This window comes from Erithacus rubecula (assembly GCF_903797595.1).
Source record: "Erithacus rubecula genome assembly, chromosome: 28".
Lineage (NCBI taxonomy): Eukaryota > Metazoa > Chordata > Aves > Passeriformes > Muscicapidae > Erithacus > Erithacus rubecula.
In genome coordinates, this window is record NC_136680.1 from 464,897 (window position 1) to 477,287 (window position 12,391).

At 54.5% G+C, this 12,391-nt stretch overlaps 1 protein-coding gene across 1 annotated transcript in view; it reads left to right on the plus strand.

Annotated features, from left to right (window-relative positions):
* The window catches only part of PTPRS (protein tyrosine phosphatase receptor type S), a 149,422-nt gene that overhangs the window by 128,557 nt on the left and 8,474 nt on the right, over positions 1 to 12,391 (plus strand). Inside the window, exons 22-27 of the mRNA XM_079328149.1 lie at positions 1,512 to 1,624; positions 3,697 to 3,744; positions 6,923 to 7,020; positions 8,937 to 9,060; positions 11,545 to 11,720; positions 12,269 to 12,388. Coding sequence (XP_079184275.1) covers positions 1,512 to 1,624; positions 3,697 to 3,744; positions 6,923 to 7,020; positions 8,937 to 9,060; positions 11,545 to 11,720; positions 12,269 to 12,388 — 679 coding nt within the window. The remainder of the gene's footprint in view (positions 1 to 1,511; positions 1,625 to 3,696; positions 3,745 to 6,922; positions 7,021 to 8,936; positions 9,061 to 11,544; positions 11,721 to 12,268; positions 12,389 to 12,391) is intronic.

Sequence of the window (12,391 nt, forward strand, 5' to 3'; positions counted from 1 at the left end):
TCCTAAATAAAACCCTTTCTCAGGCTGAGCAGCAGTGACAGTAAATGGCTCATGAAGTGTTGGGTTAATGGAGCAGAGAAACTCTCATTTGAGTGGCAGGCAGAGGTGGTTTCTGCATGCCTGGCTGCTCCTCAGGGGTGTCCCTGAGCCCCTGGCACCCTGCAGCAGGACTGTCCAGCTGAGCTGCCCTTGTCCTGTGGCAGAAGCTGCTCTTGCCCCTCAGCCAAGGGCTTCTGACAGAGCCTGTTTATGGCTGCAGAAATGACTCTTTTCCCAACCATTTCCCAGACTGGAAGAGCTTTCACTGGAAGTACCTGATGGGTTCAGTCCATGAACTGTTAACAGCAGTTTCAGAACTGTAGCAAAAATAAACTGTTCCCAAACTGCAGAGTGGTATCATTCCAAAATGCTGCCCCATGCAGTGCTGGCAGGGCTCAGACCACTTCTTCTGGCTATTAGTGACATCAAGAGACAGCTAAAAATGTCCTGAATAACCTCCTCTCTGCTAAGTAATTGCCATTGCTGCTGCAGACAAATTACTGGAGGCTCCTGTGCACCCTAAGCAGGAGAGGTGAGGAGCTCCAGAGGCCCTGGCTGGAGGGGAAGGGCTGGAGCCCCTTGCCAAGCCTGGGGTGGGGGCCACGTTCTCAGCTCCCAGAGCTCATCCCTGCTTCTTTCAAGGAGTTATCACATCTTCAGGTCAGCACTGGGCTTTGCTTCTAAATTCTCTTCAAGGAGAATGAGCCAGGTCAGCAAAGACTTTTTCAAGTGCCTGAGCTAAGCTAAGCCATTTGGAGGAAATGTATGAGGAAGCAGTTGCATGTGCAGCTCAGCTGGCAGGTTGGAGCAGGCTCTGGCTCCTGGCAAGGAGAGGTGGATCTCAGCAGGCACAGCTGTGCTGGGAGAGGATGTGTCTACACTGTTTGTTGAACCCAGATTTTTAGGGTTCTGCAGTTCAGAAAAGATTGAAAACTGCTGCTCTGACTTCTCTGTCTGCAGCAGGGCAGCTCCTGAACAAGCCAACAGCAATATCAGAGCTTGACATCCAAGGTCACAGCCAGGAGATTTTGTACTTTTCCAAATGGTTCTGCTGGCTCTGCTTCTCTCAGGCTGGAAATGGCTTGGCCAGAGTTGGAATATTTTTGCTCTGCAGAGTTCAGTGGAGGCTGCTCTGAGCAGAGAGGGTGAGATGTGAGTTCACAGCACCTCAGCTGCTCCTGGCTGCCAGTCTGTGCTGCTGGGAGAAGGGGGAAATTTGGGACTCACCTGAAATCTGCTGAGGGGCTCCCAGGCCGTTGCCAACCCCCAAAACTCTGCACTGGCAGGGCCTCCAAGCCTCACCCCTCCTCTGGTGTGTTTTATGTACTCACACCTTTGGCTGCACCTTTGATTTTCAGTGGGAGCTTTGCTCGTGCCTGAACATGAGTAGCTGAGACCACAAGGCCCAGAATTAATCTGCTTTTTCTTTCTTTGCTGTTTCTCCTTTGTTTCTTTTTGGGTTTGTTGTGAAGCAAAAGGAAAGATTCAGAGCCACGGACCAAGTGCCTGCTGAACAACGCTGAGATCGCTCCCCACCACCCCAAGGACCCCGTGGAAATGAGGAGAATCAACTTCCAGACCCCAGGTAAGGAGCTGCAGAGCAGCCTGTGTGCTGGGAGGGCAGGGGGGAGCAGCTGCCCCTTGCTGAGCCCTGCCTGCAGCTGCCTGGACACCCTTGGGCACAGCCCAGGCACCCCAGCCTTGTCTGTGCTGACAGGAGCTCTGTGGGATCCTCAAGGACCTTGCACAGGCTGTGCCCAGTGCTGGCAAGGCAGAAGAAGGGTTTTCCTGGATTTCCAGATCAATTGGTGCATTCTGGGCTGAGCTGCAAGAGCCAGACAGGCCAGAGCAGCAGTGCTGCCCGTGTCCCAGCTGGGAGCTCCTGGGTGGGCAGATGGAGCTGGGCAGGCTGCCCAGCTGCCAGAGCTGCAGCCACAGCTGGAACTGCTGCTGTGTGGTGCCAAACCTCTCCTGCTGGCAGCCAGGCCCTGCCCTGGGCCCTGCAAGGACACAGGAGCTGGTGGCTGGTGTCCCCTGGCTGGGGCAGGTGCTGCCGTGGAACCCCAGACTGGTTTGGGCTGGGAGCACCTTCCAGCCCCTTCCACTGGCCCAGGCTGCTCCCAGCTGTGTCCAGCCTGTCCCTGCACAGTGTCCCACGTGCATGCTCGTCCCAGCTGCCTGCATGGCACCTCTGCAGCCACCAGGACACACCTCACACAGGGGACCACGGCCACGCTGCCAGTGCCTCACCTCTGCCTCAGCTTCTGGTGCTCCAGGATTTGGAAGGGAATTTATTGTGCTTTTTGGGGGCTGGCTGTTGTTTTCAGTTTGTTTGTATTTTTTTTTGTTTTGTTTTGTTTTGCTGTTTGTGCTTGTTAGTAATGTTTCTGTAGCTCCTGTTTCCCCTTCCCATCCCAGTCCTGTCCTTAGTTGTTTCCTTAGGGTGGGGCTGGCAGCAGGGACCTTGAGGGCAGGGATTTGTAGGGAAGCACAAAGGCTGAGGGACTGTTATCAAAGTGAGTTGGGAAACACCCCCTGGGATGAGCCCGGGGCTGGGAGATGCTCAGCTGAGGGATGGCAGCAGGTTCTCTCCAGGGACAGCACTCCAGCACAGGTAGGTCCCTACACCAGCCCTCAGTGCTGCTCTTGCAGGAGGTCTGAGGGTGTTGGAGATTTTTTGAGGGCTCCCAGCTGCAGTTTGTCCTTGTCTGGTGCTTCCTTCAGGAGTGTTCTGGGGGTGCTCCAGGTGGAGGGAGGTGGGAGACCCAAGAGAAGGAGATGCACTCCCTCAGATGAAAAGATGTGCTGAGATAAAAATAAAAAGTTGTGGCCTTCCAGCCTGGTCTTGGTGCCAAGGAGCAGCTGGAAGTGCTGGTCCCTGTGTTTCCCTGAGGGGAGATCCTCACAGGACATCAGGGTCAGCTGAGGTGCCTCCATCAGGAATGGGATCCTTGGAGGAGGGAATCAGGTTCCTCTGCCCCTGCCCTGTCATGCTGTGCCTCTGGATTCTGGCTCTCAGAAGTTTCCAGGGTCACTGAGACACCAAAGCTGCCCCAGGGCTCTGCAGGTCCCAGAGGGCACTGCCCGTGTCCAGCCTGGCTTTAGGAGATGCCCTTCCCTTTCCAAATTCATCTGGCCAGAGTTGGCCTGCCTGGTGTTACTCTGCTCTAGGATTTGTGAAGCACTAAAAGGTTTTAAAGGGTTTAGGGGAGTTGATCACCTGCCTCCCACAGAATTTTGGAAACATTGAGTGAAAATTGAAATGGATGGAAAAATGAGCTTGGATTGTGTTGGCAGTGGTGAACAGGTTTTGGTGCAGTTTCAGGGGAAGAGTCCACAGCTGCTCTCTGAGGCAAAGGCATTTAAATTCAATTTATTATGGTTCAGAAGGGGCCTGTGGGCTCTTCTCCAGACAGGTGACCCCGTGTAGAATCTCCATCGTGTCCCCAGCAGTGAAACAGAGGAGGGAGATGGGAATGGGGATGTGCAGCTCAGAGAGGGGAAAGCATAGCACATCTTAGATATCCTGTCCTAATCAGCACGAAAATACCTTTCTTTTCCTCTTTAGATTTATGTTGGCTTTTGGTTTTTTTTATTAGCATGATATTTTTACAAAAGTGTATCTTTTATTTATTTATTTTTTACTGTTTTCTGCAGATTCTGGTCTGAGCAGCCCTCTCAGTGACCCTGAGTTTGACTTGGAAAGTTAGTTCCTGTGTGTTTTTGTTCCTGTTGGTTTCATTTTTCCCCCCATTATTATTTTCCTCTTCTGCCACTTTTCCTTTCCAATTCTTGTTCCGTTCCTGTTACTATATTTTGATTTTCTGCCGAATTCTCCGTGCTCCTGCGGTGTTTGCCCATCTCATCCCTTTTCTGTGCCATCTGTTTGTCTGAACTGCACTTCCAGTTTTACAGTTTCCTGTTGGAGGCTTTGGGGCTCCAGCTGGGCTCCCCTGGTGTCCCCAGGAGCTGCCATGGAAGGTGTCCCCTGGCTGCTGTTGGCTCAGTGTCCTCAGTGTCCCTGATGTCACTGGGGCTGTGCCTTGGTGTTTGCAGTGCAGGGAGAGAGAGAAGGGAGCTGCAGCTGCTGCTGCCCCTCTGGGAGAGCCACAGGGGCCCCTCTCCATTCCAGGGGCCATTCCTGGGGCAGCTCTGGTGGCTGTTCCAGGGACACACAGGGCAGAGCCAGCCCAGGGCTCCAGCCACGGGGGTGTGCAGGATAAAGGGGCTCTGACCACCAAGCAGATGTTGGGGTGACGTTTCTGGCTGCTGCACACAGAATCAAGTCTTCTGTGATGAGATTAGAGAGATTCAAGTGATTGAAATGTTAGATGAGACTGGCTCAAGAAGATTTCATCCCATTAGGAGCCAAGATCCCAGCCTTGCTGGGTGGTTTGGGCTTGGATTTTTTTCTAGTGCTGGGCAGGGAAGGATGTGAGGTTTCAGCTGACAAATGTGAAGAGTCACAGATGCTGATTGTGCTCAGAGATGTGAGGGCTGGGATATTTCCCCGAGTAATTTAATCCAAATACTGGTCTCTTTGGTATGGAGTGTGTCACAATTGTCCCCTCAACCCCCTCATTGTACAGAGGGGTTGTGGGTATTTTCCTGGCTGATCTCAGCCCTTCATGGCCCCAGATGAGTTTCTGAATTAAAGGAGAGAAGAGCAGCTGAGCCGAGGCAGAGCCACTCCTGCCTCGTTTCACAGCAAACTCCTGGATGCCACTGGAAACCCCTGAACTTGGCACCCTGAGCAGGGGAGTGTTTATGGCTGCAGAGGCTCTTTTGCTCCAAAGAGCCCTAGAAATCCATCCCACAGGGAGTTTCTGTCCTTGGCAGCAGCAGAGCAAGGCGAGTTCCCCAGGGCTCCCAGGCAGGGTCTGTGCAGGGAGGGCTGGGGGCAAGGTGAGCCCAGCCAAGGGCAGAGCTGCTGTCACACTCTGGGCTTTTCCTGCAGCTTCCATGGAGGAAACTCACCAAATTCCTTCAAGGGGAATGTGGCTCCTCATCCCAGATGGCACAGTGGGTGTTTCCCATGCAGCTCAGGGGTTGTCACGTGTGTTGCTCCATGATTTCTGAGCCAAGGACACCCTGGGGTTTTCTCTTGCTTGTTATTACTGGGGTTTGAGATTGTTTATTTTCTCCTTTAACCTGTGTGTCCATCGAGTGTTGGTGGTGTTAAACTGGTTTGGTGTGATCTCAGCCAGGGTCTCTCCATCCCCCCTGAGAGAGGATCAGCTCCTCCCAACGCCCCAGGCTGCAGCTGGTGCTGGGGTGAGGGCAGCCCCCTCCATCCAGGTGGAGAAATAATCCCCCAGGTGTGATGGGACAGGACAAGAGACCAAATGGGAGTTTTGAATCCATGAGCTGAGAGAGGTTTCCTGCCCTGGTCCCAGCAGAGTGGAATGGAGCCAGCACAGGATAGTTCAGGGTTATTTTTGTGAGGTTTTTTGGGTATATTTCCCCTCTTCTTCTGTTTTCAGCCAAATTTCCTTGTGCTGAAAATAGCTGTGTGGTGAGCTTAGGAGAAACCTCTGCAGGTATGGCAGGCTCACCCCGTGCCCAGGCCTGGGGGAAGCAGCACCTCTCCCAAAGCCCTGTAAAACTGAGGATGTCATGCTTGCTTTGCCATCTCTGTGCTGAGTTTTCAGAGTATCTGACCACGCTGCTGCCACGCTGCTTTGTCACCCACCAACACCCACGGGGCTCGAAATTCTCCCTGGCTTCCATCTCCCCTCCACTCCTGTCGCCCCATGGGGGCAGTGCCCGGGGGTCCCGCTGCAGCCCCAGCAGGGTGGGCAGCCGGGGGCCCTGGAACACGACCCCATGCAGATGGGCAGAGCAGGAGCGCTTTTCCCGGGGCTGGCAGCCCAGCGCTGGGGGTCGGCGGCCAGGGAAGGGTCCCTGCTCCTCCCGGAGCTGCAGCTGCCACTCCAGAGCAGGATGTGCCAGTCCCAGGCTGGGCACTGAGCCAGCCTGGCCGCTCACCCCGTGCGGGCTGAGATGAGCCCCAGAGGGACCAGTCTGACCAGTGGGACCTCCCAGTGTGGCTGCAGCTCTGGCTGCCTCAGCACCAAAGTGCTGGGGGCTTGCAGGGACAGCAGCTGAACCAGCTCAGGGGCATCAGGTCCTGCAGAAAATTGCTCCAGCCCCCTGCCCGAGGAGGGTCTGCCTGTCCCTCCCAGAAGGTGACCCCGAGCCTGGGCAGCCTGAGCCAGCCCGGGCAGGGGGCTGTGCTGGGCAGGAGCAGCGGGGTGCCCCCAGGCCTGGCTGCACTCTGGGGGTGCTGGGGCCAGAGCTCAGGGTCCATGGGCACACAAGAACCTCCAGAGCCGATGCTGTGCCAAAGAGAGCCCAGAGAATCCCGAAAAAACCTTAAAGATCATCCAGCCCAGCTCCTGAAAAGCCTCCCCTGCTTCCCCCCATCTGCATCTCCCCATCTCTGCCCACACCCCACGGCTGCTGGATCCTGCCCTCCCCCTTCTCCTGGAGCTGGTCCTGGTCCTGGGGCTGTGCCATTTGCTGCGTGGGTTCTCTGGCAGCGTTTGCTCATTCCAAGTCCACTTTGGAATCGCCAACACGCATCTGCTCTTCGGATTTTCCTTTTTGTTTTGCTCTGATTCCCACATTGAAAATGGGGCCATCACGGGAACACTCTCATTTTACTGTTTTTGTTTTTTTATTTCCTTGATTTTTATTTTTTACTTCCAAGGACACAATTTCGAGCCCTGAATTCTTCTCTTCTAACCTCCCTACTTTCATTGCAGATCTTACATTGTAATTTATTTTCTTTTCTTGTTCCTTCTTTCTTATAAAATATGCAACGGTTGTGAATTTTAGTTATTATTAAATGAGATTCTTCTGCTGCTATCTTGTCTTTTAGGTATGCTCAGCCACCCACCCATCCCCGTTTCCGAGCTGGCTGAACACACAGAGCATCTCAAAGCTAATGATAACCTGAAATTATCCCAAGAGTATGAGGTATGAGCAAGAGTGAGTGCTGTGCATGGGTTTGCAGAGCCAGGAATTAGGGAATTCAGACAGGCCTTCATCCAAAGGAACAGCTTTGTTTTAAAGATCTGGTTAGCTGAAATTTAAAAGCTGTTTATATATTGAAAATTAAGTAGGCTGAAGGCTTTGCTGGGTTCAGTTCTTGCTCATGAAAAGGATGTTGGTCCATGAGCTGCCCCTGCTGGGTCAGCAGAGGCTGAGCTCCCTCGGAAGGGGATGCAGTCCTGGGAGGTGACTGGGGTGGGATGAGGCTGTCCTGGGGGTGCCCATGTCTTGCTGCTGGACACAGGGACCAAGGAAAGGGCTGTGACACCCAGTTTATACAGCTGAGCTGGAGTGAGGTGAGCAGGGAGCCCTCCACAGCTGATGCCACCAGCAGCCACGGAGCTAAGGAAGGGAAAACAGGGTGATTTGTGCTTGCTTGTCATGTCTGAGGGGTCTGAGCACATTTCCTCCATCCTGGTGGTGTTTGATTACCCAATCCCAGACTGGTCTGGGTTGGAGGGACCTTAAATCCCACCCAGTGCCAGCCCTGCCATGGCAGGGACCCCTCCCACTGTCCCACTGCTCCAGCCCCAGTGTCCAGCCTGGCCTGGGACACTGCCAGGGATCCAGGGGCACCTGTGCCAGCCCTGCCCACCCTCCCAGGCAGGAATTCCTTCCTCAAATCCAATCTGAAACCTCTTTCAGTTGAAAGCCCCTCGTCCTGTCATCCCGTGCCCTTGTAAAAGCCTCTCCCCACTCCCGATTTTGTTGAAAGCCATCGAATGCTCTGATATTTTCAGCCTGATGGCGAGTCTAGACTGGCCAGGTCTGCTGGCAGGCAGGGAGCAGGGGGTGTTTCCCAAGCCAAGGGGTGCTCTCCTCTCCTCTCCTCTCCTCTCCTCTCCTCTCCTCTCCCCTGCTCTGGCTCCCGGGGCAGGGCTCAGCTTTGCAGGAGCTGGTTTTGCTCTGCGGGAATCTCCATCGCATTCCAGAGCTGAGCTGCATGGGGCACATCCCCGAGCCTGGCTGCCAGCCAGAGCATCCTCCTCGGAGGGGGAGCCTGGGCTGAACAAACATCGCTAATGAAGTGAAGGCGAGGCGTGATTAGAGGGATGGAGAGCAAACAGACACATTACAATCGTATAAATACCCATTAGTTAGGAATTCTCCGCAGCCCCAGTGCCGGGCTCGTTCTCTGGGAGGTTTTGCACCAGCTGTGCCCGGGGAGCTCGGGTGGGCACGGGCAGGGAGGGCAGGGCCAGCCCAGAGGGGCGGATTTGGGGTCTGGACCCCATCCCCAAAGGGTGGCAGTCAGAAGGAGAGCAGGCAGCAGCAGCACAGCTTGGCACGTTCCTGCCAAGCCTTCAATTGAGGCAAACCCCAAGGGCTCTGCAAAATGATGAAGGAATTAAGCCCTTGTTTTATTTAATTCTCTGGCTGAGGATTTAGAGGTAAACGTAATTAACCTAATTTCCATATCTGGGACAGCTGGACTTTAGAGAGAAAAAAGCCCAACCACCAAACCTGGCATAAATCACTAGGACGGGCAGAGGATTTTTTCCCTCCAGTGCATTTCATTGTTTATTCCTTCATCCCTTCTAGGAAAAATCCACATTGATCGAGTGTCCTAGGGCCGGGTCCTTGCCCCTGGTTGGTGCTGGGGGCTGCACTCCTGTCCCTGCCAGGCTCCCCTGGGGCTCCCTCCCCATTTGCACTGGGAAACCTTCAGTGCTGAGCCCAGGGGCAGAATGACCCCAGCTGTTCCCCCTGGGGTGTGGGAGACGGGGCAGGAGCTGCCCCAGGGCCGGGGCTGTCCCCCAGCAGAGCCCTGGGAACGAGCCTCAGAGCTGCTCCTGCTGCTCCCTCCCCACTGACCCCCGTTCCTCTGCCCTTCCCTGCAGTCCATCGACCCTGGCCAGCAGTTCACCTGGGAGCACTCCAACCTGGAGGTGAACAAGCCCAAGAACCGCTACGCCAACGTCATCGCCTACGACCACTCGCGGGTGATCCTGCTGCCCATCGAAGGTAGGGGCAGCCCCCGCCTGCAGGAGCGCCTCCCCCTCCTCTCACCTCCACCTCTGCCCTCTCTCCCTGGCAGCTGGGCAAGCAGGACGTACCAACCCGGCATTTGCTGCGTTCTGGTGACTGACATATTCCCTGCAGCTGCAATCCCTCATGTCAGGGGCTGGTTTATCAAGAAACTGCCTTCCCTGAGCTTGGAGAAGCCTGTTTGCTGCTTGTCTGACCAGGAGGAAGAATCCAGACCACACAGTGCTCTAGAGGGAGCAGGAGCAGGGTGGAGGGAGCAGTGCAAGGCAAGCCCAGGGCTGACTGTACAAATGTGAGAGGCAGCAGAGATGTGGCTGCTGAGCTGTACAGGCACAAAGATCACTTGATACACAGCCCCTGCTGCAGCCCTGGCCCCAAAAGGCTCAGGGCAAGAAGGGGTTAGTGAGATCCTGGCAGGTCATAAATTGTTTCCTGAGCTGCTTATGTGAGCGATGGTGCAGTCAGAAAATTTACATTAAATTTCACAACTCGTGGCTCTTGACAGAGCTGCTCCAGTGCACGCCAGGATAAGAGGGGCTTGGATGGAGTTGAACAGGGCACCTGCTTGGGTTCTGCTGCTGAGATAATGTTGGAGTTTGATGGGCTCAGGACGGGGCTGTGCCGGGTGCACACAGCGTTCAGTGCCAGGCGTGCGCTGCCAAGAGCTGATCATCAGAGCAGAGAGCATGTGGGATGTCCTGGTAACTGCCTGGTGAATGCAGAGGTTAATTCCAAAGCCTTTGAGACCAGGGAATTGCTAAAATAATCTCCCTGTGCCACGGTAGCTGCGAGGGGAAGGGGAAGGGGGGGAGCTGAGGCAGCAGCAGAGCACAGTGATTTGCCAAAAAACTGCACAAATCTGGATTGCTCTGGTCTGCTATTAGAGGGCTTTAAATGTTTCTCCCTGTGAAGCTGACTGTGTTCTGCCTTGGTTTAATTCTGAGATTAATATTGTATGAGCCAAGGAAAGCAGAGGCTTTAAAAAGTTGCTTTGTCATTCAAGGGAAGGGAGAAGAGCTCAAGTGTGGGAGTGAAGGACACTTGGGCTGGTCTTGGCTGGATGCAGGCAGCAGTCCCAGCTCTGCCCAGGGCTCCGTGAGGGACCAGCAGTGTGAGGATGAGGGGCCAAGGCTGAATTTTCAAGCATCTGAGAGGTTCTGACATGTCTTGGCTGCTGGTGTCCTCCTTCCTACCAGGCTCTATTTTATGCTCAAGGCTGGAAGATGAAAGGAGCTGGAGGAATTAGTTTTGTTGCTTTCTCTTTGTTTTAAATCTGGATTTGTCAAGGCTGCAAATTGTCACTTGCTGCTTGGTCAGGCTTTAGCTCTGTGACTTCTGTGAAGCTGGGCCTGTCACACCTGAACCTTGCAGGAGCTCGTGGCCACCATTCCAAACAGCAGAGTGGACCCAGGGGCTGGAGAGGAGATTGATCCCAGAAACTCAGCCTTGAACACACTCCTGCCATTGAGCCACCTCTCTCCCTCCTGAAATTTCAGTCTGGGAGGGAGCAAGGATAGGGAATCCTCCAGAAATGTAACCAAAAGCCATTTCTCCAGCAGCTGAAGTTGCTGAGTGCCCTTGAGGAGGGGCAGCAGCAGCAGTCCTGGTGGCTGCAGCCCAGTTCCCTCCCGGTGCTGCCCCCAGCCTTGGCTCCCCTGCAGGAGGAGTGAAGGGCTCTGCACTGAGTCAGATGAGGCTGTGCAGCCCTGCCAGGCACTCGCTGTGCTTGGAGCAGCAGCCCCAGCCCCTGCCAGGCCCAGCTCTGAGCTGAACCTGGGCAGTGCCGTGTGCCAGGGCTCTTCAAACTTCAGAGCAGCTTTCTCCTGCCATGTCCCAATCAACCTCTTCACTCTGGCAGTGCCTTCTGCTCATCCCAAACCCTCAAGCAGGGAACCAGGCGAGCAGCTGCAACTCAATAGCCTGTAACTCATAAGTAGGGGAAAAAAAAACACTCTTAAAAATGACAGCAGGCAATTTACAGCCAGTCAAAGCCTGTAATTTCAAAGCCTTCATTGGCTAAATCAAGCCTGGCTTTATTCTTTCCTCTGTCCAGCTGTAGCTGAATGCCTGGGATCAGCCTATGGATCCCACACTCATTGACCAGGTGCATTTGCTGCCTGGGCTTGGGGCAGCCTGGGACAAGGACTCGGGTTTGTCCTGCTGGACACTGATGCAGCAGGAGCCCTGGGCCAGGACTTTGCTCCTGTTAAGCACATGAGTAAAAACACCACGGTTTCAAGGCCTGATATTTGATCTCTTTAATGCCCTTTGCAAGGAGTTTCTGTCTCTCTGCACTGCAGGAGCTCGAGCTGGGAAATCCTTGATTTCTGACCCAGCCAGCCAGGAAGGCTCCGGTGTTTCTGCAGGGGGCTCCTCTCTAACAGCATCCCTGCAAAATCTCCCCGAGCCTCCAGCTGTGTGGAGCCCTGTGCAGTGCCTGATTTTGCTGTTTTGGCACAGGCATCGTGGGCAGTGACTACATCAACGCCAACTACATCGACGGGTACCGCAAGCAGAACGCGTACATCGCCACGCAGGGGCCGCTGCCCGAGACCTTCGGCGACTTCTGGAGGATGGTGTGGGAGCAGCGCTCGGCCACCATTGTCATGATGACTAAACTGGAGGAGAAATCACGGGTGAGATGCGGGAGAGGGATGGCTGCTTACTCATAATCCAGGGGGATTGGAGGGGAGAGTTGGGGGAACAGCAAATCCCTTTGATGTGCAGCCAGGGGGGGATTTCTGCCTGCTCTGCCAGCACACCCTGAAAGTTCAGTGATTCATTGCTTTTAAAAATACAAACCATTCACCCTGGAAAGCTGCAGCCTCCTTGGCAACTCCAGGAGAAGAGGCTGCTGGATCCCACTGGATGTCTGTCTTGGAGTTAATCATGTGGCAAGTTTCACATTCAGTTCTCTTGTTTAACAAGCCCCAGTACGTTCCCTCTAATCTTCAGGATCATTCCAGTCTGTTGTCTATGGGATTGATGTAGCATCAGAGTCTGTGCTCAGTCAGTGGGAGCTTTTCCTGATGGCTCTGTCCCTGTCCTGGCGCTCTGCAAAGTCTCTTCTTGCACCTCCCCTTGCCCCCAGCCCAGCTTCCCCTGTAACAGGGCAGTTTGGGAATGAGCCTCCCCTGCAGTGAAGGGTTTGCCCCAGCCCTGAGCCATCCCTGGTGCCTTGCAGATCAAGTGTGACCAGTACTGGCCAGGCCGAGGCGCCGACACCTACGGGATGATCCAGGTGACGCTGCTGGACACCATTGAACTGGCCACCTTCTGTGTCAGAACCTTCTCCCTGCACAAGGTG